We start from the raw sequence: 27,930 nt of genomic DNA on the forward strand, positions 1-27,930 counted from the left end.
GGGAGAGGATGGAGGGGGGAGGGATGGAGGGGGGCGGAGGGGGGAGAGGATGGAGGGGGGCGGGGCAGAGGGGGGCGGAGGGGGGAGGGGATGGAGGGGGAGAAGGGGGGAGGGGATGGAGGGGGGCGGGGCAGAGGGGGCGGAGGGGGAGAGGATGGAGGGGGCGGGGCAGAGGGGGGCGGAGGGGGGAGAGGATGGAGGGGGGAGGGATGGGGGGGCGGAAGGGGGGAGAGATGGAGGGGGCGAAGGGGCAGTGCATTGGGGGAGGGGATTGGAGGGGGAGGGATGGAGGGGGGGGCGGAGGGGGGAGAGGATGGAGGGGGGCGAGGATGGAAGGGGCGGGGCAGAGGGGGGCGGAGGGGACGGAGGGGGGAGAAGGGGGGAGGGGATGGAGGGGGAGGGGATGGAGGGGGCAGGGCGGCAGCATTCACAGCGCCCTCCCAGCTGTGAGCCAGTGTGTGCTCGCCAGGCTGCCAGCGCCCGTCCACCTTCTGAGAGCCGAGCCGAGTGAGGGCCAGGAAGACACCCCTACACCCCCTTCCCCTCTCCTGGGGGGAGGGGCAGCATGCCCGAGCCTCTGGCCACTGCCCCCTCTGCACACGGTGCCTGGGCCTGCCAGCCTGCCCCGCGCACCGGGCAGGGTCTCCGGGGAGGGGTGGTCTCAGGAGCGGCCGCTGCAGACGGACCGGCAGGCACACCGGCCCACGTGCAGCGAATGTTAAACGGGCGGAGCGTTGTCTGTGAGCTCTGGCTCTGCGCAGGCTTTCCCGGCGGGCGGCTGGCTTCGGGGAAGGGCTGTAGTCAGTGGGAGGGGAGGCAGTGTTCCCCGTGCACAGGGAGGCCCAGGGCCTGGGCCGGGGCAGCGGGAGGAGGGGAGGGGAGGGCCGGCTCCCCAGGGCCTCTCCTCTTCCTTAAGACAATGTTTTTATTGACGTCAGAGGGGAAGGGAGAGGGAGAAACATCGCTGATGAGCGTCATGGATCAGCTGCCTTCTGAGGGCCCCACACGGGATCGAGCCCACAGCCTGGGCATGGCCCTGACCGGGAATCGAACCCTGACCTCTGATTCATAGGTTAATGCTCAACCATGGAGCCACAGCAGCCGGGCTACTCTCCGTTTTTTAAAAATTGATCTTTGATGCTCACCTGAAGGTATTTTTTCCACTGACTTTGAGAGAGCGGGAGGGGCGAGAGAGACATCGGTGAGGGAGACACGTTGATTGGTTGCCTCCCACATGTGCCCCGACAGAGGCAGGGATCCAGCCTGCAACCAGGCACATGCCCTTGGCCAGGAGTCGAACCCATGACCCCTCTGGTCCTCCAGTCAACACTACCCACTGAGCACCCCGGCCAGGGCTCCCCTTGGTCTTGCATTCCATTTCAGATGTGTGCCGGGAGCGGGGGCAGTGCTTTGGGGCACACACACCCCTTCCCAGGGAGGAGGAAGTCCCCACACCTGCTGCCTCACTGGGAGCCCAGGCCTTGGGGCACCTGCCTCTTCAGGAAGGACCCCCCCCCCCCCCCGGCAGTGCCTCCAGGGGGCGCCCCAGGCTGCACGCTGGGCCCCTCCAAGGCCTTTGGCTGTGCCCAGCAGGGAGCCGACCGCAGCTCACCCTTCGACCCTTCGCTAGAGCGCCGAACCCCAGCGAGCTGAAGGGAAGGCTTGGTGATCCTGGCTTCCCGTTTCCCTGGCGATGGGCGGGCGCATTCCCGCCTTACATCATCGGTCAGGCTGGTCTCTGAGGCGGCGAAGCAGAGTTCCCGAAGGAAGCGAGGGGCTGTGTGTGTGTGTGTGTGTGTGTGTGCGCGCGCACTCGGGCGCCCCTGACATACATTTCTATGGTTACAGGCCGGCTCTCCCTTCCCGGGAGGCTCCACACACTCCGGGCCCCCCGCCGCCGGCTGCCTCTGCTCTGACCGGCCTCGGGGAGCGCGTGGCAGGCTGTCTGATGTGCCCGCTGCCCGCCGTGCTGCTACCACTGTCTCCTAGCGCCACTGCCAGCTCGCCACGCGGGCATCGGCTATCAGGCGGGGCCTGGCACACGCCTCGGCCAACCCCAGGTCACTGGGGGCTCAGAGCAGCTCCGCCAGGGCCTGGGCCGGCAGCAGTGCACGCGGACAGACCACGGACACGCCTGTCTGCTGGGCGCTGGGAAGCCAGGCTCCCAGGACACGCGGACGCCGTCCTAGGCCCGTCCTCGCTGGGGCACCTCGCTTGGCCAGGAACACGTCTCTCCCTGGGGCCAAAGCAGAGTGGAGTGGGGTTCGGGGACGCCCCCCCTTCCTCTCCTGGTGCTCAAGTCCTCGCAGGAAACATGGGGGATGGATGGGGTGTCCGGAGGCGGCCAGCGTGCGGTCCCCGTGGCCCGGCAGACAGAACCCGCGCCTGGGAGCAATGAAACGGCAGCTTTCCAGGCGAGGATGACAATGGCGGCAAACGGCTTTATTCACAAGGGCCGCGGCTCGGGGCAGGGGGCTCACCCCCCAGTCTCAACAGCGAGGGCAGCTGGACACAGCAGACGGACGGACGCCCGCCCAGCGGCCTGCCCGCCCGCCCGGGTCGCACTCCAGAGGACACCTGGGCTTTAAGGACGCAGGAGGGGGTCAGCTGCTTGGGCTGGGGAGGGCGGGAGGTGGGCCAGCAGGTTGGTGTCGGCTCTCAGGTCCTCGGAGCCCGAGCCACCGGCCACTGTGCGACCTGTTCCCAGCCCCCCGTTCCCAGGGCGCCTGGCTGGCCTCCCCGCTGTGGACGGGCTGGCACCTCCTCTCCCAGCGCCACCCGCCTCAGGGACAGCCCGGTGCACAGCAGCGCCTGCCTCAGGGCCGTGCCCGTTCTCCTGCCACGCAGACGAGCCCTGGTCAGCACAGCCACACCCAGGCCACCCCGCCTCGCACCCTCCCGGTGACCACGCTCCACACACGCTGGCAGCCCCGCATCCGCCTGGCCTCCCCTCCTCTTCCTGCCCGCCTCCCGGGGCTGCAGTCTGTCTGTGTGGGGGGCGGGAGGGGTGCGGGGGGCAGGAACTGAGCTGAGGGTGGCCCTGTGGGACAGACAGCCGGCCAGGCCATGAGGGAGTGCCCCTGGAGCCTGAGGGGTGGTTCCCCCCACAGCTCCGCAGCCAATGATGTGAGGTCGCTGCCAGCTGGGTCTGGGGAGACAGGTGTGCTCACAGACAGGGCGAGGTGATGCCCAGGCGAGCAGAGAAATGGCCCAGAGCCACCCTCCCCGACACTCAGACCCCGGCCAGCCTCCCCAGGAGCCTCCGTCCTACCACCTCCCCGTCCCACCCCCAGGCTCACACAGGCCCTGCCCCCTGCCCCCTGCGGGCCTCAGCACTGGTGCCCACCTGGGCGCTGGAAGTGGGTGCCAGTCTGGCAGCAGGAGGGGGCGGGCCCTGGGTCCCAGCCCTGCACGTGTGCCCGGCAGGGGCCGGGCCATCTCCAGGGAACAGTCTCGGGTCTGAGGGGCTAGGCCACACATCATCCATCAAGTCACGGAGGCGTGGCGTGTGCTGAGGCCAGGGCACAGGACGTACACACATCCACACGGCCCAGGACACAAGTCTGCCCAGGCCCTGGGGGTCCCTCAGGCCCTTCGCCCGGAGCGGCTGGAGGGACAGACGTGCAGAGGCTGGCTCCGGGCGGAGGGGCCTCGGAACACGCAGCACCTGCGGGCTTTCCAGGCCACTGGCCCTGGACGGGGCGGGCACCGGGACGGCCCAGCCTGTGCCGGCACCAAGCAGCCGGCAGGGAGGGGGTCGGGCTCCCCCCTGCAGACACCAGCCCGGGAGGCGAGCACCGGCCCCACAAACCAGCCACACAGAAGCCGGAGGTGCGGGGGAGAGCGGGTCCTGTTCTCCCGAGAAAGTGGGCCGGTCAGGGCCCGTCCTCCGGCAGCTTCCTCCTGAGCGAGCCCTCCGCCGACAGCGTGTCCCCGAGTGCGGGGCGCCTGCAGGGGGCCAGGGCGGGGGGCAGGGGGGCGCTTCTCTTGGCGGGCAGAGCTGGAGCCATGACGACCTCGTCCGAGTCGTCCGAGTCTGCGTCTTCCCAGGGCGCGGGCGCGGGCGGGGACCCGGCTGGAAGGAACCGGGGAGGGGGTCACCTGCCGCCCGCCGGCAGGAAACGCAGGGTTCCTGCCAGAGCGGTTGGACAGACCCAGACCCGCTTCTCACCGCCTAGCCACCCCGCCTCTCGGCTCAGCTCCGAACACTGGCCTTTCCGACACGCAAACGCCGAGGCAGGCCTTGCCGGCACCGGCACCGGCGGCTGAGTGTGGGGCTCCCGAGCGCGATGGCAGCAGGTCTGGCAGGCGGTGGCGGCAAATGCTGGCCCGGGCCACCAGCCTCCTCCTGAGCATCGCCCGTCAGGGGCGGAGCAGGACCACGGCTCCCCGCACAGCTGAGCTGCCATGGGCCGGGACCCCCCGGGAGACCCTCGCTCTCTGCCTGGCGGATCGGAGGGGAGACGGGGCTGAGCCGGAGGGAGAAGAGGGAGCTCTCGCCGCATCAGCTTCCTCTGACTCAGGGAAATGGTCACCGAAGTGGAAACTTATGAAAATAAAAACCTGGCCCTGGCCGGGCTGGCTCAGTGGACAGAGTGTCGCCTTGGGGAAGGGTCTCAGGTTCGATTCCAGCCAAGGGCTTGTAGCAGGCTCCTCCCTGGCCCAGGCCCTGGCCCAGCTCTTGCAGAAGGCAACCCACCGATGTTTCTCTCTTATATCGATGTTCCTCTCTCCCCCTCTCTCCCACTCTCCCTAAAACCAATGGAAAAACACCCTCGGGTGAGGATTAACAAAAAAGCCACGTCAGTATTCAAAGTTAGCCCAGGCCTTTCCCCTCAAACCAGACTGAACGGCTCCGGGCCGTCACACAGGCTGGTCCGGGGAGCAGGCTGCACACGGAGTGGCGGTGGCGGCTGCCGGGAGGCGGGCGACACCGCAGCCCGATCACAGGACCAGGCCGCACCGGCTCTGCAGGCCGGGGAGCCCGTGCCCCAGTGCAGGGGCTGGGCGGGTCCCTGGACCGTCTGCTGAGCTTTACAGACGGAGGTTTGGAGTTCGAGTGAGAGCCCGGACAAGGCTGCCAAGGGCGACGGAGACGGTAAGACGGTTTCCGATGGGGATTCCGGGCGAGCTGTGTGCAGACTCAGCGGGTCCTGGAACCTCCCCTCCCCGCTGCAGGGAAGGTGCTGGGCCGAGGGCACCTCCTTCCCCGCCCGTGGCCACTGCTGCCCGTGGCCTCCCACTCACCAGGGCAGGACTGCGGGGCTGGGCCCTCCACGGCGTCCCCGCTGCTCCCTTCGCCGTCTTCCTGACCTGAAACACGAGGCCCGAAGCGGAGTCAGCGCCGGGCGGACCCACGGCCTCCGTCCTCCCGGCACCTCCGTTCAGATCTAAGGCTGCAGGCTCAGATCTCCACCCGCCTGGCTCCTTCCCCTCCAGCAGGTGGAGGTGAGCTGCCCAGTTGCAGGACGAGGTAGGAGGGTCCCCAGGACAGAGGGAGCCCTGGATCTGGGGGCTGAGAGCAATTCCCAGCTGCCTCCTCACAGGGTCCCGCCACCGTTCCCGCCAGCGGCCCGGGCCTTCCTGAGCGGAAAGGAAACCCAGCCCCGGGGCCGGCGAGGGAGGCCCAGCTGGAGCCGAGCACAGGGCCGGGGCGCCTGCCTCAGCGGGGACCGGGCCGAGGCGGGGACCGGGCAGCAGCGGGGGCGGGGCACCTGTGCTGGTTCTGAGTCCAGGAAGTGCGTGGGGCTCGCCTGCCCTCCCACAGCCCCGGGGAGGGGGCGCTGTGATGGGGAGGCGGGGTAGAGAGGTGGGGGGAGGCTCAGTCTGCAGGTGCAGGGATCGGGCCCTCACGCGCTCCGTGTCCTGTGCTCCGGGGGGTGGGCTGTGGCCCTGGCACCGACACGCGATGACGTGACTCACCGGCAGGTGCTGCGGCGGGGGCAGGCGAGGAGGGCGTGCTGAGTGCGGCCGGAGCAGGCGTCCTGGTGGGGGCGGCAGGGAGCGCCCCGGGACTGGAAGAGAGACCGCAGCTGGGCTTGCTGGCTTCAGGGACACTAGCCCGTCAGGGTGGGCGGCAGGGAGCTGCGCCCTGGCCGAACCCATCCTGGCACAGCTGGCCGTGGGGGCTCCCCCAGGCCTCGGTCAGCCTGCCGCATGCTCACTGAGGCCGGACCTCAGACACCCCTCCCTGCTGCCCGTCCTCCTCCCGCTGGCTGAGTGCCAGGGGCGGGGGGCGCCGTGGTCGTAGGCAGCCGGACCATGCGGCTCTGTGTGGCTGCCACTCGGCGTGGAGGAGCTGTGGGCCCAGCAGGCGGAGACACGGAGGTGTGGAGGGGGACAGCAGCATACACCGGCCGGGGAGCCTCGCTGTGGACCCACCGCGGCCGAGCTCGCTCAGAGGGGCTGAGTCCTGCCTCAGGGCAGCGTGACCAGCAACAGCACGAATCCCTCAGGACGGTGTGCCAGCAGGAGGCCCTGAGCCGGGGTGGGGGGGGGCCCGCGGTTCCTCAGAAAGGGGGGGTGCACTGGGACATGATGCAGCCAGTCCATGTGCTGGGCTCTGCCAGCCCCATGGGCCTCACCCTCCTGCCTGACCTGCCCGTCTGACCAGGACGGGGGTGGGTTTTGGCAGGTGTGGCTTTTGCCCTGGCCCAGCCCCCTCCACCCTGTGCCAGCGCACCTGTGCCAGGGACAGCAGGCGGGCCTGCCCGGCGCTCACCTGGGCCTGACCCGTGCCAGGTGTGCCCGGAAGACCGACTGGATGAGGATGACGGCCGCCTCCTGCCGGGGGTCGCCCTCGGCCTGGACCACGGGGCTCGGAGGGCGGGGTGAGGGCGGGCTCTGTGGGTAGCGACAGGGCGAGCCCTGAACCCTCCGCCCTCGGGTGGCACAGCTCCCTCGGGGGCGGCCCCTCCTTCCAGGCAGAGTTCCCGGTGCAGGTCAGTTCCTGGCGCTGGAGACCTCAGAGGACGCCCCCATTCCCGAGGAGAGGCGCCCGCTCCGGTCTAAGCTCCCATCTGAACGGCAGGAAGGACCTTCGCCGGGTGTCCCAGCGCCGCCACGTGACTGGGTGCTGGGGAGCGCCAGGCGGGCCTGCAGGGCCGGGAGGGAGGCAGGACCACCGGGGGGAGGCGGGATGGGGACGGGGAGGGGCCGCTGGGCCCCGCCCTGGGGGGTACCTGGATGGGGAGGCCGGGCGCACGGGGAGGTCCGGGACCACACGCTGGGCTCGCCAAGAGCCTCGCCCGAGCCAGGTGTCCCCGGAAGGCCGCCTGCAGCACCGTGGCCGCCTGGCAGGGAGAGGACAGGAGATGGGTTAATGCCCAGGAGGTGGGGGTTGGGACCAGGGGAGATTTTGGGGGGAAGCTCCAAGAGCAGAGGCAGGGCGTCCCTCATGTCCGACCGCATGGTCACCGAGACTGGGCGCCTCTCTCACCAGCCCGGCCCCGTGACCGTGACCGTGACCGTGACCGTGAGCCCCGGAGGCTCAGTGTGTGCGTGAACCACGTCACACGCCGTCCGCACCCCGGAGGAGCGGCCGCACGACCTCGCCTCGCTGTGTCTTCCGAAGGATTCCCTGGGACCAGGACTGAGCTGCCGGAGCCCCCCCACGCTCACCTCCTCGGAAGCTGGGCCCAAACCCGCTCACCTCGTCCAGCGCGGCCTTTCTCTTCTGAAACAGACAAGGCCCGAGTCAGCGCGAGGAGCAGGTCTCCCCTCGGAGCCGTTCCCTGTCCGGCCCCGCCAGTCCCGGGGGCGGGAGGCAGAGGTGCCCACTCTGCCAGGCCTGGGACTGTCCTGCCCCTGCCATGGTGCGCGCTCACTCCTCCCAGGGCCCTCGCGCCTGCAGGGTGGTGTTTGCCCTCCCAGGCACACCATCCTCGGCCGTCTGTCCTGTCCCATGTCCTCCTGAACCAACCACAGGCCCGCCCGTCCGAGGGGCCCGGAGGGTCGGTGAACAGACAGCAGAGGTTTCGGCGGCTGGGAGGGCCTCAACACCGCCTGGTGGGTGCAGCCCCGCAGGGCCTGGTTGCCCGCACCTGGCGCCTGTACGCCTTCCACCGGGCCTGCAGGGTGCTGGCAGCCGCGTGCCTCCGCTGCTCCGAGCAGGCGCAGGGCGGGGCCGGGCTGTCCTTGCTGGCGCCGGGCTCCGGGTCTTGTTGAGGAGGACTTCCCGCCGGCCGGGGCTCCTCCGGGGCCTGCAAGGAACCAGGGTGCAGGGTCACTGGCCCCGACAGCCTGTGCGGTGCGGAGAGGTCTGCGCCCGCACGCCCAGGGGACGCCCCGGAGTCTGCGCCCGGGGGACGCCCCGGAGTCTGCGCCCGGGGGACGCCCCGGGGTCTGCGCCCAGGGGATGCTCGGAAGGGCTTTGCTGCCTGGCCCTCGGGGGTGCTCTCCAGGGTGCAGGCTCCCGGAGGCAGCCGGTGGCTTTGCACAGGCCAGAACGCCTGCTGTCCGGCGCTCGGTCTGTGGCTGACGCAGGTACAAATGCGGGCCTTCGGGCGAGGGCAGGCTCCTGGCCGGCTTTGAAGGAGAAAGCAGCAAGAACGGCTCCGTGACGGCCAGTGAGCCCGAGTGGTGCCACGTGGGGTCCACACGCACGGCCCACAGGACCCGCTCCAGGCCGCCACCGGCACCACGTCCTCACGGGGGCTCCGTGGGGACACGTGGAGGCCGTACCTCAGGGGGCCCCTCGGCGGGGCCGACTGCCTCTTCCTCCTTGGCTGCCTCCAGGTCCTGACACCTCCTGGTCAGCGCTCCCATCTCCTCCCTGTGGGGGGACAGGGGCGCCGGCTGTGTCACCGGTGCGCAGCGTCCGCGTGACACCCGGCGGCAGACAGTGGTGTGGGCCCAGCCGCCACGCGGCACCGCACCGGCACGCGTGCCGTCCCGTCGGCGGGAGCGCCGTGGGGCCGGCACCCAGCATCGCTCCGGCCAGCGGGAACGGGAGAGGCTGACAGTGCGAGCGGGTGCTTGGTGGGCGTAAGAAGCAACGCGGCTCAGTGGGGGTGGTTGGTCCCGAGGCGGCTAAGGGAGCGAAAGCCTCAGCTGGACCCGCCCCCTGGCCCGCCCGCGCACCACAGCCTCGCCTTTCTCCTGAGAACAAGCATCACTTCGATTCTGGTGGCGGGGCTGGGGGAGGCGGTGGGGGCCAGGGGGAGGCCTCTGGGGGAGTCGGGGGGAGGCCCGGCCACGGGGGGTGAGGACTGGCAGGAGTGAGCTGTCCCTGGAGCCGCTCCCACTCCCGCATCTCCCGCCCCTATAGCTGGAAGGAAGTGCTGTCCTGGTGTACGTTTAAGAACACACTTTTGTAAAAGTGAAGTTTATTTCAGAAGCCTGTCTTAGTGATCACTCTGAGAGCGCAGATCCCTGCTCGGCCTCGTGGGGGCTTCTCATTGTGTAAAAGCCGCTATTTTAGAGCACACAGCGGGGCCCAGTACACTCCTGGTGTTGGGGAGCCCAGAGCCCCGCACCCCCCTTCACCCCCATGCCCCGGCCTCGCCCTGCAACCACTGACCCCTCCCCGCCTGCCCGGCCTGCTCTGGACATGCCAGGTCCTCGGCAGCCTGCCTGCCTGACACTTCATGGACATGTCTGAGGCCTGTCCATGCGTGGTGCGTGTCCGACTGTGTCCTTCTCGTTCCCTGGCAGGACACACTCCGTTCTCTCTATCCACCCACCACGGACATTGGGTGGACCAGGAGGCACCGTCCCAGGAGGCCGGACGGGGCGCGGGGCGTGAGGGTGTGGGTGGAGGTGCCGGGCCGCTGGCTGGCTGGCCGGCCCGAGGAGCAGCCATGCCGCTGGCTCCTGGCTCGCTCACCTCAGAGCCGCCTCCCGCGCTCGCCTCGCCTCCTCTCCTCGCCGCAGCTCCTCCAGCTCCGCCTCCAGGTCGGCCTTGGCCTGGAGCAGCTGCCTCACCTCCAGGCTGCAGAGACCAGACGTGAGGGTCAGCCCCCAGCGGCCGGCACTGCAGGGGGCTCAGCCAGCAGCCCCTCCCGTCTTTACGAAGGCGGGCGAACAGGGGCGGGGGGCGAGGCAGAGCCAGGGTGGGCGAGCCCACACCACATGCCACCAAACGCCACCGCCGCCAGCCAGAGCAGAGGCGGCAGGGACAGTGGCGAGCAGCCCTGCTCCACCGTCCTGGGGACAGGCCTGTCCACAGGGAGTGGCTGGGGCGGGGGCTCCAGGAGGCCTCAGCCGGAAGCCCGGCCGCACACATGGTGGTGGGCAGAGCGCACACAGCAGGTTCCGGAAGCAGCTGCTGCCAGGTGAGGCTCAGGGGCCGTCACAGACGCCTCTGCCCTCCCAGCCTCGCCGCTCGCTCCCCGACACACCCGCCTTCAGGAAGAGCCGCCACCTTGCTCCTGGATGCACTCAGGCTTCCCTGCAGGCGGTGCCAGGGCGCGGCTCCGCTGTCAGATGCAGCGGGCACTCAGCCACCGGGCAGCGGGAGTCCTCCTGGCCTGGATGTGCACAGGGCACCAGGGGTCTCAGCGGGCACTGTCAGATTGCCCCCGGCCTCCAACCAGCCCCCGGTGGGCGGGCCGAGGCGCGGGGTGCTGGCTCCCGCCATTGAGCAGCAGTCTGAGATGCGGTCTCAGAAGCCGCTCGGCTCGGTTCCTCTCGCAGAGCCGGGCCATAGAACTCGGCTCTCTACCCGTCAGGCAGGTGTCGGACACGGGGGAGCCTGTGGGCCTCCGCACAGGATTGGAGGAGTGGCCGTCCTCCCAGCTCAGTGAGGGGCCTGAGGCCGCCTGTCAGTGACGCAGTGTGGCCGATGCCTGTCCCTCCACCACTCCTGCGGCCTGCACTTCGCAGCCAGAACCCTACAAGCGCTGCGGGGCTGCAGAGAGCCGAGCCCGCCCTCGAGGGCGTAAGCCTGGGAGGACGCAGCTCAGCGGAGGCCGCTCGGAGGGACACGTACTCTCTGTCCTGCAGCTGGGCCTGCAGGGCCTTCCGCTCGCCCTTGAGGCTCCGCAGGGCGCCCCGGAGATGCTCGCTGTCCTCCTGGCACTCGCTGTCCTGGGGGCGCTCGCTGTCCTCCTGGGGCTCAGGGCACGGCTGCTGGTGCCCCCACGTGCCGGAAGCGGAGAGCGCCAGGGGGTCCGACCAGACCCCGTTCGGGGCCTGCGGTTTGGAGCTTTCCATCGAACTGATCTTCTGGGGGCAACACAGGCTGTTAGACCTTATCCTGGCCATCCCCGCTCCCCTCCCCGGATCCATCGGCCGGACAAGCCTCCCTGGGCCTTTCCTTCCCGACAAGCTCGGTTTAAAGCCCAGATCATAGAGTTGTACGTGTTGCTTCTAAACACGTGAAGTTACAGGGTCACTTGGCTCTGAGCCCCCTCCGGCTGCTCGGGCGCCACGTCAGCGTGATCTCGGCGTGCAGGAGGCGTGCATGTGGCTGGGCACGTCTGTGAGTGCAGGCAGCACACGCAATGAGGAAACCACCGCGATGCGTGGGCAGCGGGAGCCACACGGGCCGGGCAGCGGCTCTCTGAGGTGCTGGGCCCTCTGCACCCACCCTGCCCGGCCCGCGCCCTCTGGCCTGCGCCCATCTGCGGTCAGCCCCATGCTCAGGGCCACGCTCAGTCCCCGCGTCCAGGAGCAAAGCCCTGCCTGTCCCACCTCCACCCCACAAGGCGGCCCTGACCAGCAGGGAGCGTGCTGGGCGGGCACTCACCTTCTCCAGCTCCGCGATCCGGCGCAGCAGCCGGGGCTTGCTCCACTCTGCACACCCTGGCAGAGGCACGGCATTCAGGACACTGGGCCTCAGCCACCCGTCCTCGCCTGGCACCGCCCGGGCCCGTGAGGCGGCAGAGTCCTGCTCCAAAGGGCTTCTCTGCAGCGGGGAGTCTGGCCCCCCCTGTGGAGTCCCGGCGCCTCGGCCTCAGGCGACCCGGGTCTGCCCCGTCAGTCAGGCTCTTCAAGGCCATGGTCCCCTCTGTGCCAGCCCACAGCCGCCCCTCCGCAGCCTCTCCTGGTCTCCGCTCGCTCCTGGCCCCTCTGCTCACTCACAGGTGCTGATGTCGCCAGGCCACCTGCTCCGATGGCCACCAGGCCTTGGTCCGCCAAAGCCTCGGCCCTGACCTCACTCCCCGCCCCAAACCTGCACCTCTCCGCCCTCATCCCGCCTGCCCACCCGACCTGCTGGCTCCCCCCGCCCCCGGCACCATGTCACCCAGGCAGGAGCCGGGCACGGCAGGGGCACGTAAGTCCCGGCCCGTCAGCTGGCTGCCCAGTGGCAGAAACCTGCCCTGGCGGCCTTGCGGGGGGTGGGGGAGGGAGTACCCTTGGTCCGGGCGACGGTGGGCGAGCTGCTGAGCACGCGGTCCAGGTCCTCCTTGAGGCTCTGGTTCTCCTCGGTGAGCTCCTGCACGCTGCGCGACAGGCTCAGCAGCGCGCCGCTCAGCTTCCTCTGCCGCCGCAGGCCGGCCTTCCGCTCCATCACGGGCCTGCGGGCCGCACCGCTCAGGCCCCTGGGACACGCACTCTGACCCACCAGCCCGCAGGGCTCCGCCCCCGCACCAGCACCGCGGTGGAGGCCCAGCTGCGGACCCTGGTGCATGCACACCCCTCCCTCCAGCCCAGAGCGGCCTCCGCCCTCCCAGGCTCCGCCCGCCGCACGCGCCGTCCACAGGGGCCTGGTCAGCACGGACACGCCGGGTCGGACAGGCGCTGCCGGAGCCTCGGCTCGGTCACTGAGTGTCGCCCGCACCTGTCTGACCGCCCGCGCCCTGTGCCATGCCCCCAGCACCCTGGCGTCTGGAAGCCGTGCCAGCTGCCTGGGGGCAGTGGGAGGAGTGGTCAGTGACTGCACAGGCCATGCTGTTGGCAGGGAGAGGGCGCGGGGGCACGGCCGTGACCGCGGCGAAGGGACGCCGGCAGGAGTGCGTGTCACACGAGGTGTCGTACTTGCGTCCCGGCGTCTCCGAGTTCGCCAGCAGCGTCTGGAGGCGGTGGATCTGGGCACAGAGAGAGGCATTGAGCCCAGCGCCACGGACGCCCTCCGGAGCGCAGTCACAGGCCCGCCTGCCGTGCCAGAGGGAGGCGCTGTGCCTGACCATGTTCGCGTGGCGGGGGCGGGGTCCCCACTGTGCCGCCGTGGCCACCCCCGCCAGCAGCGACCCTCCCTCTGTGCCAGCCCACGCTGCTGGCAGAGGACACCCACCTCCTCGTAGTACGTCTCCATGACAACCCGCATCTCCTCCAGGCTGGTGGTCTTCATGTCCGTCTGCAGCTTGCTGAAACAAGTCCCGCGTGAGCAGAGCCGCCCCGGGAAGGGGACAGGCGCCCTGACAGGCATCACTAGGGCGAGCTGTCCTTGGGGCGGGGCCTCAGGAGGGGGTGGGCGTCCGGGGCAGAGTGTAACAGGACAGAGAAGTGCTCTCTCCGTCCGTCCGTCCGGCCAGCAGTCTCCCCTCCCAGCTGCTGACGGACAGGGAGCGGCACCCAGAGGCGGTGGAGAGCAGGCCCTCTGCACGGGGGCTGGCACGTGACCGGTACAGCAGAGACAGAGGGAACCGCTGCACAACAGAGCAGAGCCCGAGCTCCGAGCCAATGCCACAGCGGGAGGGCTCCCGTCCCGCCTCCCACGGCGGGGGCAGGGGAGGGGGCGGCCGGGACAAGCCACGCTTCAGGGCTTCTTGTGTCAAGACCCTCAGGTCCTGCTGCAGGGGAGAGTGAGCACAGGGGCCAGAGGTTTCAATGTGGCAGCACCGGAAAGACAAGGACACCCTGCTCCCTACTGACACCTGCAGGAGACGGCTAGTACTCACTCTCCTTTTCTGGGGGAAGACAAAGCTGGACCAGACCTGGAGCAGAGGGGGACCTGGGACAGAGGGGGCCCTGGACCAGAGGGGGACCTGGGGCAGAGGGGGGACCTGGACCAGAGGGGGACCTGGGGCAGAGGGGGACCTGGGGCAGAGGGGGGACCTGGAGCAGAGGGGGCCCTGGGGCAGAGGGGGACCTGGGGCAGAGGGGGGACCTGGGGCAGAGGGGGACCTGGGGCAGAGGGGGGACCTGGAGCAGAGGGGGCCCTGGGCAGAGGAGGAACCTGGGGCAGAGGAGGACCTGGGGCAGAGGAGGAACCTGGGGCAGAGGGGGACCTGGGGCAGAGGGGGACCTGGGGCAGAGGAGGAACCTGGGGCAGAGGGGGACCTGGGGCAGAGGGGGACCTGGGGCAGAGGAGGAACCTGGGGCAGAGGGGGACCTGGGACAGAGGGGGCCCTGGACCAGAGGGGGACCTGGGACAGAGGGGGACCTGGGACAGAGGGGGACCTGGGGCAGAGGGGGACCTGGGGCAGAGGGGGGACCTGGGGCAGAGGGGGCCCTGGACCAGAGGGGGACCTGGGGCAGAGGGGGACCTGGGGCAGGGGGGGACCTGGAGCAGAGGGGGGACCTGGGACAGAGGGGGGACCTGGGGCAGGGGGGGACCTGGGGCAGAGGGGGGACCTGGGGCAGAGGGGGCCCTGGGGCAGAGGAGGAACCTGGGGCAGAGGAGGGACCTGGGGCAGAGGGGCACCTGGGACAGAGGGGCACCTGGAGCAGAGGGGGACCTGGGGCAGAGAGGGGTGGGCGGGAAGTCAAGCTGCAGCTGAGAACCTGGAGCCAATGCCAGAGTGAGGCAGCAGGCCGCCCCCCCCCCCCCGTGGCAGCCCCAGGTGGTGCAGCCCCCCCCCCCCCCGTGGCAGCCCCAGGTGGTGCAGGCTGGCCCCCCTGCTCCCCCTCTCCCGCACCTGATGGTGCTGTCCTTGTCCTTGCACTGCTGCTCCAGCCGCAGGACCCTCTGCTTCAGCCCGTTGATGATCTGTAGCAGAGCCCAGGCCTGAGGCTGATGCTCCCTCCTGAGCCCGCCTGCCCCGGGGGCCGGTCTGTGCACTGCTGCTGCCGCCCATCGCCATCCCTCAGCGTGCCACGGGCATTAGCAGTGTGTGTGGGGGAGGTTCTGCTCGGCTCCGGCTCTGAACCAGGTGCCGGCGGCAGGCACTTGTTTAGTGGGGGGAGGCCCCGTGACCGCGTCTCCTACAGATTCCACCCATGGGGGCTGCTCAGCCGCCCTCCTCTGGCCCGGCCCCTCCCGGCCCCTCCCAGGCCCTCAGCGGCGTCCGGGAGGCCGGGCTCCGGGAGGGGGGTCTCAGGAAGCTCCGAGCCCCTCAGCTGCAGGCGCTGCACCCACGGGCGTGCTCTGGAGCGAAGGGGCCTCGCTCAGTGGACAGAGCTGACACTCACCCAGCCGGCGTCCGGCCTCTTCTCCCCCAGAGTCCACACGAAGTCTGGGCCCTGTGGGCAGGGAGGCGTGAGGAAAGCGGGCAGCCCGGCGCCCGACCACGCCTCTGGCCCAGGCGCGCCCGCAGCGGGCACTCACCCGGGCCGGGTCCAGCAGCTGCTCGATCTGCCGGTCCTTCCGGCTGTTCTCCTCCTCCAGGCGCCGGAGCTTCGTCCTCAGCAGGTCCGCGTCGCTTCTCTGAATGTGCAGTGACTGAGAAGGGAAAGACAGCATGGTGCACACACTGCGAGCACACCGGTGCACACGCACAGCACACACACACACCATACACCTTCCACACACCTGTACACACACCACACAACGTGCACACACACCACACACCTGTACACACACCACACACCTTCCACATACCTGTACACACACCACACAACGTGCACACACACCACACCTGTACACACACCGTGCACACACACCATACACCGTGCATACACCATACACCATCTATACACCTGTACACACACCATACACCGTGCACACATCATACACCTTCCACACACCTGTACACACATCACACACCGTGCACACACACACCATACACCTTCCACACACCTGTACACACACCATACACCGTGCACACACACCATACACCGTGCACACACACCATACACCTGTACACACACACCATACACCTGTACACACACCATACACCTTTCACACACCTGTACACACACACACCGTGCACACACCATACACCTTCCACACACCTGTACACACACCACACACCGTGCACACACCATACACCTTCCACACACCTGTACACACACCACACACCGTGCACACACCATACACCTTCCACACACCTGTACACACACCACACACCGTGCACACACACCATACACCTTCCACACACCTGTACACACACCACACACCGTGCACACACACCATACACCGTGCATACACCATACACCATCTATACACCTGTACACACACCATACACCGTGCACACATCATACACCTTCCACACACCTGTACACACATCACACACCGTGCACACACACCATACACCTTCCACACACCTGTACACAAACCATACACCTTCCACACACCTGTACACACACCATACACCGTGCACACACACCATACACCTTCCACACACCTGTACACAAACCATACACCTTCCACACACCTGTACACACACCACACACCGTGCACACACACCATACACCTTCCACACACCTGTACACACACCATACACCTGTGCACACACACCATACACCTGTACACACACCATACACCTTTCACACACCTGTACACACACCACACACCGTGCACACACCATACACCTTCCACACACCTGTACACACACCACACACCGTGCACACACCATACACCTTCCACACACCTGTACACACACCATACACCTTCCACACACCATGTACACACACCATACACCATACACACACCATACACCATACACACACCATACACCATGCACACACACCTGTGCATCTTCCACACACCTGTACACACACCATACACTGTGCACACACACCACACACCATGTACACACACCCTACACCACGTACACACACAGCACACACACACACCACACAGTGTACACACACCGCACACTGTGTACACACACAGGCACACAATGTGCACACACCCCACACTTCGTGCACACACATTACACATACCACACACGCACATCATGCACAAAGGGTGCACATATACACCAGGTTCACACACAGACATATATTACACACACACCAGCACATACTATGCACCCACACTCACACTCCACACATACACCTTGCATGCACACTGGCATGCACACACTGAGCTTATGCACCGGCTTACACATTGCGTGCAAACAGACAGCGGCGGCACCCAGTTCACCGTGCCTGGCTCCTCTCGATATGCAGCACGCACACAGCTCGGTGGGCGGAGGGGGTCACAGTAAGGAGACTGAGGGCATCACTGACCAGGGGGTAAGTGCCGGGAGGGGGGGGGAGAGCCACCACACAACCAGGAGCTCTCCCACCCAAAGGCCACGGGCACAAGGTCACGTGTTCTTTCCATGTGCACATGAGGAAGCACCCTCTCCCTCCGGGGGACCCTCAGTGCACACCCCACGGAGGGGCCAGCAGGCAGCCCATGCGGCGTGTCCAGCGGGTCAGCCAGGCAATGCGGGATCACCGGGAAAGGTAAGGGAGCAGCAGTGGGATCTGCTTCCGAAAACGGGAAGCACGTGCGTCCATGTGCCTCCTGCCGGCGCAGCTCTGGGCGTGTGGGAGAAGACAGGTGAGCTAGGAAGCCGGCCTGGCCCAGCAAATGGCGCCAGCAAGAACAGCCTGCTCTAACGGGGGTGAGAGAGTGGGTGGGGAAGGGGGAGGAGCCTGAGGGACAAGAGCCTCCCTGCCAGCTAAGGGGAGTGCGTCCGCTCCAGCCTGCAGGCTGCAGCAGGTGCCGCCCTCCGCCTGGGGGGAGGGGGGAGGTCAGAGACGGCCCATGGAGGGTCAGGACTTTCCATCATCCAGGGGCAATGAGGCCACACACACACCAAACACGATGGAAGACTTAAATCTTAACATGTCAACAATTACATGTGAGTGACCTAAACAGGTCAATGAGGGGAGAAACCAAGATGGCGGCATAGGTAAACACCTAAATTGCCGCCTCACACAACCATTTAAAGAATATAACTTAAAGACAAAATGGACATCATCCAGACGGGAAGACTGAATGACTGGAAATTCTACAGCTGGAAGGAAAGAGAAAACCACAAGGAAAATTCAGAGGAGCTGTGAAAACCTGAGGTACGGACCCGGGCACATGTGTGCGGAGAGGACAGAGCCGGAGAGGATGGGGCAGCTGAGTGCCTGACTGGCGTTCTCTAGCAGGAAGGAGATAAAAGCTCTGGACTGCGCTGAACCCCAGTTCTGACTGCACTGAACTCCGATTTTGAGCGAGACCCTGGGCACCCAGGCTCATACGAGGGGCGGGGGGGGGGAGGGGGGAGGGAGCCAGGGAATCTGGACTGTAAGGCGGAAACTCAGGGGAGCTGTGAAAGGCAGAGCTCCAAGGCCTGCACGTGAATGCATGCAGAGGATGGACTGTTGACTGGGCCGCTGGATTGCACACTGGCATGCACACACTGAGCATATGCACCGGCTCACACATCAGGTGAGCTCCAGACTGTGCTGAACCCCAGTTCTGACTGCACTGAACCCCAGTTCCGGGCAAGAATCTGGGAATCCAGATTCATTGGGGAAGAGAATAGACTGTCTGGCAGCGGGCGAAATTCGAGGGCGCCTTTCCCTCAGAGTTGCTCGCAGCGAGTATCGAGGGACACTGACACCCAGGAACCTCATAGGGCGGAGCTGATGGGAAGCCAAGGCTGTAGGCTCCACCCTAAAACTCTGCCCCATCCAAGCTGAGCACAGAGGCTTTTGCAATTTTCCAAGTCTAGTCTAATAAGGCTGTCTCTGGCATAGACACAACAGATCCTCACAGCCAATTGGCCTGGAGGTCAGTTCCTCCCAGTGATACCAACACCAATCAAGACTTAACTACAATAAGGCTGTACACACAGTCCACAAAGGGGTGCACCAAGAGTGTCCACCTCAGGTAACTGAGGAGGCTGACCCACTGGCCCGTACAGGACACCTAGCACACAGAGCCATCCTACCAACTCAGGGAAGCAGCGAAAATGTAGAGACAAAGAAACAAATCACAAACGAAAGAAATGGAGGAAAACAAACAACTGGAGATAGAGTTCAAAACCATGGTTATAAGTTTTTCAAGAATTTCCTAAAAAAGGCCGATAAATTTAGCGAGACCCTCGAGGATATGGAAAAGGACCAACTAGAAGTTAAACATACACTGACTAAAGTAAAAAATATTATACAGACACCCAACAGCAAACTTGAGGAACGCAAAAATCAAGACAAAGATTTGAAATACAAAGAAGCAAAAATTACTCAACCAGAAAAGTTAAAAGAAAAAAGAATCCAAAAATTTGAAGATAGTGTATGAAGCCTCTGGAACAACTTTAAGCATACCAACATCAGAATTATGGGGGTGCCAGAAGAAGAGAGCGAGCAGGATATTGAAGACCTATTGAAAGAAATAATGACTAAAAACTTCCCCCACCTAGTGAAAGAAATAGTCAGGTCCAAGAAGCACAGAGAACCTCAAACAAAAGGAATCCAAAGAAGACCACACCAAGACATATCATAATTAAAATGCTAAGAGCAAAAGACAGAGAGAGAATATTAAAAGTAGCAAGAGAAAAACAGTTAGTTACCTACAAGGGAGCACCCATATGATTGTCAGCTGATTTCTCAACAGAAACTATGCAGGCCAGATGGGAGTGGCAAGAAATATTCAAAGTGATGAATAGCAAGAACCTACAACCAAGACTACTCTACCCAGCCAAGCTGACATTCAGAATTGAAGGTCAGCTAAAGAGCTTCACAGATACCAAACCAGTATTATATGAAATGCTGAAAGGAATTCTTTAAGAAGAGGAAGAAGAAAAAGATAAAGATAAAAATTATGAACAACAAATACATATCTATCAACAAGTGAATTAAAAATCTGATGAACAGAATAAATTGGTGAATATAATAGAAACAGGGGCATAGAAAGAGAGTGGACTGACAATTCTCGGGGAAAGGGGGGTGGGGGAAGGGAAGAGACTGAACAAAAATCGTACACCCACAGATGAGGACAGTGTGGAGGGAGGTAAGGGCAGAGGGTAGGATGGGAACCAGGTGGCAGGGAGCTATGGAGGGAAAAAAGAGGAACAATTGTAATAATCTGAACAATAAAGATTTACTGTTTAAAATAAATAAATAAACAAACAAACAGGCCAATGAGAAGACAGACTGGCCAAGCAGTTTACAAACCTGACGCACCCACAAGCTGCTACAGAAACTCCTTTAAACTAACGGGACGGGCCGGTCCAAGCAAATGGCGGAGAAGAGATGCCGTCAGAACGTTAAGCGAGAGGAGCTGGCCCAGGCCGGGCTCAGCGGGTTGGAGACAGACCACCGACCTCTCTGAGTCTCAAGGTTACTGCCAACAACAGCTGTGAGCTGTGGGAGCGGCCGAGCATGTGGGAAACGCCCGTTAGCACTAGAGAAACACACACACGGGAGGCGACCCTGTTAACACACCAAACCTGGCATCGCAGGCCGGTCTCAGGGCATGGGCCTCTGCAGGTCCCGCCTCCCGGTGCGCAGAGCAGGGGCAGACACGGCGGTGCGGGCCTGTCCTCCACCAGGGTCACCAGCCCGGGCCCAGCCGGGGTCACGCTCATGCTCTCTCAATGCCAGGCCCGGCACAGACCCCGTTCCCGTCATGGCTGGGAAGGCGTTCACTGGAAGCCACCAGGAGCAGGTAGACACTCTACCTTCTTCAAGTCCATGATCTCGTCATACATGTCCTCCTTCTCTCTATAGACCGGCGTCCCCGGGGAGTGACCTGGAGGAAACACAGCCTCTGAGAGACCTGGAGAGGAGGAAGCCTCTTGGCCACGTCTGCGGAAGACCTGGGAGCTAAGAAAACTATCCTTAAAGACGAGGAGCAGGAATCCATGCTTTAGTCCCACTCGCTTGTGTCCCCAGAGGAGTGAGATGGCCATGCGAGTAGGAGCTGCAGAGCACAGGGCTGGGGCGCAGCTGGCGGAGAAGGGACACGTGTACCTGTAAATAGCTAAAGCCCCCCCCAGGGCTCCAAGCCACTGCCCGGGCTCAGGGCATCCGGGCCACTGGCACCTCCACACGGGCCTCGGGCGGTGCAGGGAGGGCTCCCGGGCACGGGGACAGGAGGGAGAGGCCCCACAGGAGGCAGCGCTGTGAGAACAGCCCCTCGCTGTGAGAACAGCCCCTCGCCGTGAGGCCCGGCTTCTCCCGTGTCTGCATGTCCACCCTGCACTGTTCCTGCAGCTATCGCCCTGAGACTGTGCAGAGGTGGGAGGCCTCAGAGGAGAGCCGGTGTGGCTGCTGCCACTCCCACGGCACTCGTGTGCTCATGGCCCACGTCCCACTGCCGTCAGTGCACAGACCCAGGACAGCGGCACCACGGGGGCCGACCCCAGCCACGCTGATTCTGAAAGCCAGGAGGCTGAACGTCTAAGATCCAGGTCATCTTCCAGACAAGTCACATTAACCCTCACACCGCCCGCCATGCTGCCCGCCCCGAACGCAGGGGCTGCGGGACCACGGACCTTGCTTGGCACTTCCCAGCCACAGCCTCTGCGGCGTCAGCGCCGTCCTGCTCCCCAGGGGCATGCTCGCCGCCGTCCTCGGGGGCCGCCCGCAGGCCGGGGTCCTGGGCTTGCAGTGGTACGGCGACTCTGGAAGCAGCGCGGGATCAGGGTGGTGCTCCCGGCCTCCGAGCCGCCCGCGCTCCTCCGCTGCTGAGCGCCGAGCGGAGAAAGCCGGCCGGGCCGGGACACAGGGCCCAGGAGGCTCCAAGGCTCGGCTACCGCTCAGGAGCTGCCGGGCCGCCCCCGCCCCCGGACCATGGGGCGGCCCCGGGAGTGGGTGCGCCCCATTTCCAAACACAAACGAGGCCCGTGGCCACAGCGCACAGCTCAACGACCCTCCGTGTGCACAGCCCAGGGTCTCCCTCCCAGGCCCTGGCACGCCCCGCCCCAGCAGCCATCTCCCAGGCCACCCGGCCTACTTACTGGGCGAGGTGGGTGGAGGTTTGTGGGCACTTTTCCTCTTTGTTTTCTGGAAGGAAGGAGAGCCGGAGCAGGAGGTGAGCCCTCTCAGCCCGCCGGCCACGCCCTGGCTGCTCAGGGTGGTGTGAAGGCAGCACGGGGAGACCGCCCTGCGGGCTGTCAGACCACGGCCCTCCCTCAGACCACGGCCCTCCGGTGAGACCACGGCCCTCCGGTGAGACCACGGCCCTCCGGTGAGACCACGGCCCTCCGGTGAGACCACGGCCCTCCCTCAGACCACGGCCCTCCCTCAGACCACGGCCCTCCGGTCAGACCACGGCCCTCCCTCAGACCACGGCCCTCCCTCAGACCACGGCCCTCCTGTCAGACCACGGCCCTCCCTCAGACCACGGCCCTCCCTCAGACCACGGCTCTCCGGTCAGACCACGGCCCTCCCTCAGACCACGGCCCTCCCTCAGACCACGGCCCTCCCTCAGACCACGGCCCTCCGGTCAGACCACGGCCCTCCTGTCAGACCACGGCCCTCTCCCTCAGACCACGGCCCTCTCCCTCAGACCACGGCCCTCTCCCTCAGACCACGGCCCTCCCTCAGACCACGGCCCTCTCCCTCAGACCACGGCCCTCCCTCAGACCACGGCCCTCTCCCTCAGACCACGGCCCTCTCCCTCAGACCACGGCCCTCCCTCAGACCACGGCCCTCCCTCAGACCACGGCCCTCCGGTCAGACCACGGCCCTCCCTCAGACCACGGCCCTCCCTCAGACCACGGCCCTCCCTCAGACCACGGCCCTCCCTCAGACCATGGCCCTCCGGTCAGACCACGGCCCTCCCTCAGACCACGGCCCTCCGGTCAGACCACGGCCCTCCCTCAGACCACGGCCCTCCCTCAGACCACGGCCCTCCCTCAGACCACGGCCCTCCCCCAGACCACGGCCCTCCCTCAGACCACGGCCCACCCTCCGACCACGGCCCTCCCTCAGACCACGGCCCTCCCTCAGACCACGGCCCTCCCTCAGACCATGGCCCTCCGGTCAGACCACGGCCCTCCCTCAGACCACGGCCCTCCGGTCAGACCACGGCCCTCCCTCAGACCACGGCCCTCCCTCAGACCACGGCCCTCCCTCAGACCACGGCCCTCCCTCAGACCACGGCCCTCCCTCAGACCACGGCCCTCCCTCAGACCACGGCCCTCCGGTCAGACCACGGCCCTCCCTCAGACCACGGCCCTCCCTCAGACCACGGCCCTCGGCTCCCTCTCTCCCACCAGCGCAGGGAGCCGCTCCATCCTCCAAACAACCCTGGGCCGAGGGGCCGCAGCTGCCCTCAGGCCAGACCTGCCCGGCCCGACCAGGACCCCGTGCAGCTCAGAGCACCCTCTCCCGCACCGCTGCCCTGACCTCACCGAGCCCTGCCCCCTTCCTCACGGTCAGAATTGGGGTCTGGGGGGCAGGGCCCAGACCAGATGCAGATGGGAACCTGCCCACCGCTCAGGACTGACTTCTGAAAACAAGCTTGAAATTTACAACCACTTTTCAAAGGCACCGGAATCCGTGTTCCGGTCTACACGCCGCCGTGGGGGGCGTGCCGGTGCACACGCGTGCGGAGTGTGCGGAAGGGAAGGCACCCGCACGGGACCGCGGGCCTCCGGTCCCACTCACCGTCTCACAGTCGGAGTCGAAGGTAATCGCAGACAGACTGTCATCTCCCTGCGGGAAGAGAGACGTGGGACCTCGAGGCCCCGGCCTGGCCCCGCAGCCCCCCAGTGTGCTGAGGCTGGAACCCCAACACCCGCCCAGGAGAGCTGCCAGCAGGCTGCTGGGCCGTGCCAGGAGGGCCGGGCAGGGACACCAAGCAAGAACGCCTCCATCCCTCAGCCCAGCAGGCATGTCTGCGTCGCTGGACACTTCCAATCAAGACCCGGTTCCCGTGGGACGTGCTTCTTTCGTGTCCCACGCGTGTAACATTCTCTCGCTCACCTTCCATCGGCTCCAGGGCCCGTGACGTCTCCCGGGGAGAGCAAGCCACGGCCCCTAAAGCCCACGCGTCCCTGAGGGTGGAGGGCGAACCACGGCCCCTGGTCCCTGCCCCACGGTGGCCACAGCCGCCACGCCACACCCCCGTGCCCGCCACGGTGAGGGGTAAACCGGGCTTGTCTGGGGCCTCAAACAGCCTCTGACCAACAAGGAGCTCCTGCCGACCCGGGAGGGACCCCTAGGAGGTTAGCCCAAAAGTCTGAAACCCATCCCTGCCCCCGGCGTGGCTCTTACGTCAGGGGGTCATGCCCAGGCTCCACGGCTCCCTGGGGCCTGCGAGTGGGCCTGTCGCCGCCCGGGAGGTGGGGGCCCAGGTGGTGAGCGCTGGGAAGAGACCAGCCAGCCGGGCGCTGGGCGCTGAGGAGCGCGGGACGGGGCCTGGACAGCCTGCCCGCGGAGAAGCCACAGCCCGCCTGTGCCCTCAGAGCCTGGCCCGTAGAGGGGGCTTACCAAACGCTTGGGAAAGAGTGTTTCTAACAGCAAACAACGAAAGGGAGGGAGCAAGAGCAGGGAAATCATCAATAAAACAGGGGAGCCACAGGCTCGAATACTTAAAATCCTGCTTTTGAGCCCTGGCTGCTTTGGCTCAGTGGAGAGAGCGTTGTCGGCCTGTGGACCGGGTTCAATAGCACAGACCTCGGTTGCGGGCTCAATCCCTGGCCCTGATTTGGACTCTTGCAGGAGGCAACCAATCAGTGTTTCTCTCACATCGATGTTTCTCTCCGTCTTTCCCTCTCTCTCCCATTCTCTCTAAAAATCAATGGATAAATATCCTTGGATGAGGATTAAAAAAGAAAAGAAAAGATTGAAGCTGATTCACAGATTTCGTGACAAAGAACAGGCCAAGTTATTAAGTAGTGATAAATTATTATTTAAAAAATAAATGAAATCATGTCCTTGAAAAAGTGTGGCTATGGGAAACGGCAAACAACAAACTAAGTGGCAAAGGTTACAAAACAGTATAAATCTCTCAGTTTTTAAAATTGCAAGTTCTCCCCCACTCTCACCCCAAGCCTGGAGCCGCTGCAGCTCCCGCTCAGGGCCTGGCACTGGCTGCCCGTCTGCTCCAGGTCCCAGGGCGCCTGCACCCTCAGAGCACCTGCTCCTGACCCCCGGAGCCTGACCCCCCACCCCCGCAGCCTGACCCCCTCCCCGCAGCCTGACCCCCTCCCCGCAGCCTGACCCCCTCCCCGCAGCCTGACCTCCGCAGCCTGACCCCCCCACCCCCGCAGCCTGACCCCCTCCCCGCAGCCTGACCCCCCGCAGCCTGACTCCCCACAGCCTGACCCCCGCAGCCTGACCCCCCACAGCCTGACCCCCTCCCCGCAGCCTGACCCCGCAGCCTGACCCCTCCACCCCCGCAGCCTGACCCCTCCACCCCCGCAGCCTGCAGCTCAGGACCTGCCGGCCTGGCTCCCCGCTGGAACCCCCGCTCCCAGGCAGCCTCAGGCAGCCGGGCCGGAGCCCCGGAAGGCGGTGAGAGCCGGGCCTCCATCCCGGGAGCGGAGCGGGCGGGCTCAGCGCTCCACCGGGACGGAGGGCTCGCCGCTCGCCCGGCCGTGGCCCCAGAGGCCCGAGGCCCCAGGTGGGCGCGGGGCGGGCGAACACTTACCCCGCGAGCTCCGTCCCCCGCGGGCCGCGGCCGCGGGCACCGCACACGCCTGCCTCCCGGGCGCTGCGTCCAGGAGGGCTTCCTGGAGGCGGCGGCCTGTGCAGGGCGGCGGTCCGGGTGCGGAGGCCGGGCGGGGCCGCGGCCGCGCTTGTGCGGTAACAATCGCGCAGCGGTCACGGCGGCGCCCCCGGCCCGCGTCCCCCTCGCACCGCGCGCGGGAGGGAGCGGGCGCCCGCCCCGGCTTACCGTCTCCGAGGCCGGGTCCCCGGTGCCCAGCGACATGGCTGCGGGGCTGCGGCGCTGCGGCGCGGCGGTCCGGTTCTGAGGCGCCGCGGGCCGCCGGTCCGCCCGCAACCCCAAGACCCGTGCGCGCGCCCGCCGCGACCCCGCTGCCATGGCAACCGCGCGGGCCCCGGATGTGGCGCCCGGTGGGCCGGCCCACATTGCGCGTGCGCGGCCCCGCCCCCTAGCCCTATCCCCCCCCCTCCCGCGGGCGGGCCGACCGGAAGCGCTCCCGGCGGGCGGGGCGGGGACCGGCCTCCGGGCTCTACGGTCCGTCCGCCGGCGTCGCCGTCCTCCCGCGAGAAGCCGGGAGCGGGTCGCGGGGCGGGAGAGAACCTCCGAGCGTCAGTTCCTCCCCGAGGGCGGCAAGAGCGCCGCCTGCAGGCGCTGCGGAACACGAGCTCACAGCGAGGGGAGCCCCGCGCACAGCGCCACCTAAGGGCCCCCTCGACTACCGCAGCCGGCGAAGGTTTGCACTCCGTTTCCCACTGAGCCCCGTTCAGGGAGCCACTGGGGCTCACACCGCGGACGGAGGGAGCCACTGCTGGCCTGCCAGCTCCGGGGAGCCTGCGTGGAGGTCTTGCAAACTCAGAGACCTAAAATCGCCACAAAGGATGGTTTGAAAATGAAATATTTAACTACAAACAGGTTAGGGTGGGCAGTCATGTCCTAGGCTAGTGACAAAGATCCACTTAGATCTTTCCTGAGCCCATTTGTCTTTTTGCCTCTAAGATAAGGTGACCAGACGTCCCACTTTTGCCGGGACAATAGGGACGTTTTTAAAACGCCACGGGACTCGGGACAAATTGTTAACAATCGGGACTGTCCCGCCAAAAGCGGGACGTCCGGTCACCTTACTCTATATCTGTGAGAAGTCGGTGTAACTTGTAACTTCCTTTTTACTCCGGACCCCTCAGGGCACAGCCAATGACAATTAATTATAAAGTTAATTGTCAGCTGTTAATTAGGTTAAAGCATCCTGTATCCGTCTCTTACAGAGAAGCACCTGTCCATCTGTCACTTCTCACCCAATCCCAGGTCTCCCCTGCTCTGCTTGTCCCACCCCCTTAACCCATCACCAATGGATTTCAGGTAACTCACCCACTCCCTCTTCTGTGATTGCAACGTGTAAATACCGATGTAACCCTCCATTCTCCGAGTGTTCTCACCTCGTTGAGGTTCTGCTTCCCGGCAGATGTTGGCAGTTTGGCTCAAATAAACTCACACAAATTCTCTACAGGTTTCAATGTTTTGTTTTGTGGTTAACAAACCTCTTCACCCAAGGAGTTCTGAGGCGTCCGAAGTGGTTCCCCCATCAAAAGGAAAGTGTTTAGCTGAAACCGGTTTGGCTCAGCGGTAGAGCGTCGGTCTGCGGACTGAGGGGTCCCGGGTTCGATTCTGGTCAAGGGCATGTACATTGGTTGTGGGCACATCCCCAATAGGGGGTGTGCAGGAAGCAGCTGATCGATGTTTCTCTCTCATCAACGTTTCTAGTTCTCTATCCCTCTCCCTTCCTCTCTGTAAGAAAAATTAATAAAATATATATTTTTAAAAAGGAACGTGTTTAAAGCCCCCTTTTTATTTAACCTTAATACTCAGGAATCCTGCTTTCCACTTCCTTACACTGCAGACCAGGCATTTCCCCGGAGGATGCTCAAACACGGACTCTGCACGGCAGGGCCTTGTTGTTTACCCGCTGGCCGGAGGCCTTCGGGCCGCGGAGGGCCGGGCTGGGAGGCCAGTGACCACGGACTCTGCCTCCGGGGAGAAGATGCTCCTCTGGGGCACGTGTTCCTCCCCCATTCCAGACAGGAAGTACCAGGCCCGGGTAGGGCCCGCCACTTCCGGGAATAGTCCCGCCTCTTCCTGAAGCCCCGCCTTCCTGGCGCCCTGCCCGGCGGACGCTCTGGCACGTACCACTGAGTGCCCCGTCGGGGGGCGCGTTCTCGGTAGGGGCGTCCGCTTTGGCGCTGGCCTGCATCTGACGCCCTTCACGGCGACTCTGCTCTCTCACTGTCCCTATGGGCTCCGGAGCGGTCTCGCGGGAGCTCGTTCCCGTGCCCGCCGTCCTC

At 65.5% G+C, this 27,930-nt stretch overlaps 2 protein-coding genes across 7 annotated transcripts in view; both read right to left on the reverse strand.

Moving 5' to 3' along the window:
* Window positions 1-3,762: 3,762 nt before the first annotated feature.
* On the reverse strand, window positions 3,763-26,019 carry IQCE (IQ motif containing E). Of its 5 annotated transcripts, none has more exons than XM_045576792.1 (22): window positions 25,823-26,019; window positions 23,590-23,637; window positions 21,936-21,981; window positions 21,471-21,599; window positions 20,655-20,725; window positions 15,374-15,487; window positions 15,238-15,288; window positions 14,745-14,815; window positions 13,178-13,250; window positions 12,922-12,971; window positions 12,298-12,461; window positions 11,690-11,745; window positions 10,931-11,166; window positions 9,827-9,931; window positions 8,683-8,773; window positions 8,043-8,201; window positions 7,550-7,675; window positions 7,182-7,292; window positions 6,722-6,843; window positions 5,923-6,014; window positions 5,248-5,313; window positions 3,763-4,075 (listed from the first exon to the last, which is right to left on the reverse strand). In XM_045576792.1, the coding sequence occupies exons 1-22, from the start codon at window positions 25,970-25,972 to the stop codon at window positions 3,876-3,878; spliced, it is 2,331 nt and encodes a 776-aa protein (XP_045432748.1). In that variant the 5' UTR covers window positions 25,973-26,019; the 3' UTR covers window positions 3,763-3,875. The 5 variants fall into 5 exon arrangements, with proteins under 5 accessions (XP_045432748.1, XP_045432749.1, XP_045432750.1 ...); XM_036424296.2 differs by having other exon boundaries at window positions 3,766-4,075; window positions 7,652-7,675; window positions 25,823-26,017; XM_045576793.1 differs by lacking the exon at window positions 21,936-21,981 and having other exon boundaries at window positions 25,823-25,887.
* The window catches only part of GNA12 (G protein subunit alpha 12), a 55,020-nt gene continuing 50,679 nt past the window's right edge, over window positions 23,590-27,930 (reverse strand). The window contains exon 5 of one of the 2 annotated variants that reach the window (XM_045576797.1): window positions 23,590-24,342. The gene's annotated coding sequence lies outside the window, so the exon portion shown is untranslated. Of the gene's footprint in view, window positions 24,343-25,822; window positions 25,935-27,930 lie in introns of those variants that run through there. The other variant, XM_045576796.1, reaches the window with a different exon arrangement.

This window comes from Pipistrellus kuhlii, unplaced genomic scaffold (genome assembly GCF_014108245.1).
Source record: "Pipistrellus kuhlii isolate mPipKuh1 unplaced genomic scaffold, mPipKuh1.p scaffold_m20_p_8, whole genome shotgun sequence".
NCBI lineage: Eukaryota > Metazoa > Chordata > Mammalia > Chiroptera > Vespertilionidae > Pipistrellus > Pipistrellus kuhlii.

Excerpts from the sequence above, each read along its gene's own strand:
- IQCE (XM_045576792.1), bottom strand. The coding sequence starts at position 25,972 with ATGGCAGCGGGGTCGCGGCGGGCGCGCGCACGGGTCTTGGGGTTGCGG. Across the intron at positions 15,289-15,373 it reads AGCTGCTGGACCCGGCCCGG|GGCCCAGACTTCGTGTGGAC; the intron begins GTGAGTGCCCGC and ends CCCTGCCCACAG. Across the intron at positions 8,774-9,826 it reads GCGCGGGAGGCGGCTCTGAG|GGAGGAGATGGGAGCGCTGA; the intron begins GTGAGCGAGCCA and ends GTCCCCCCACAG.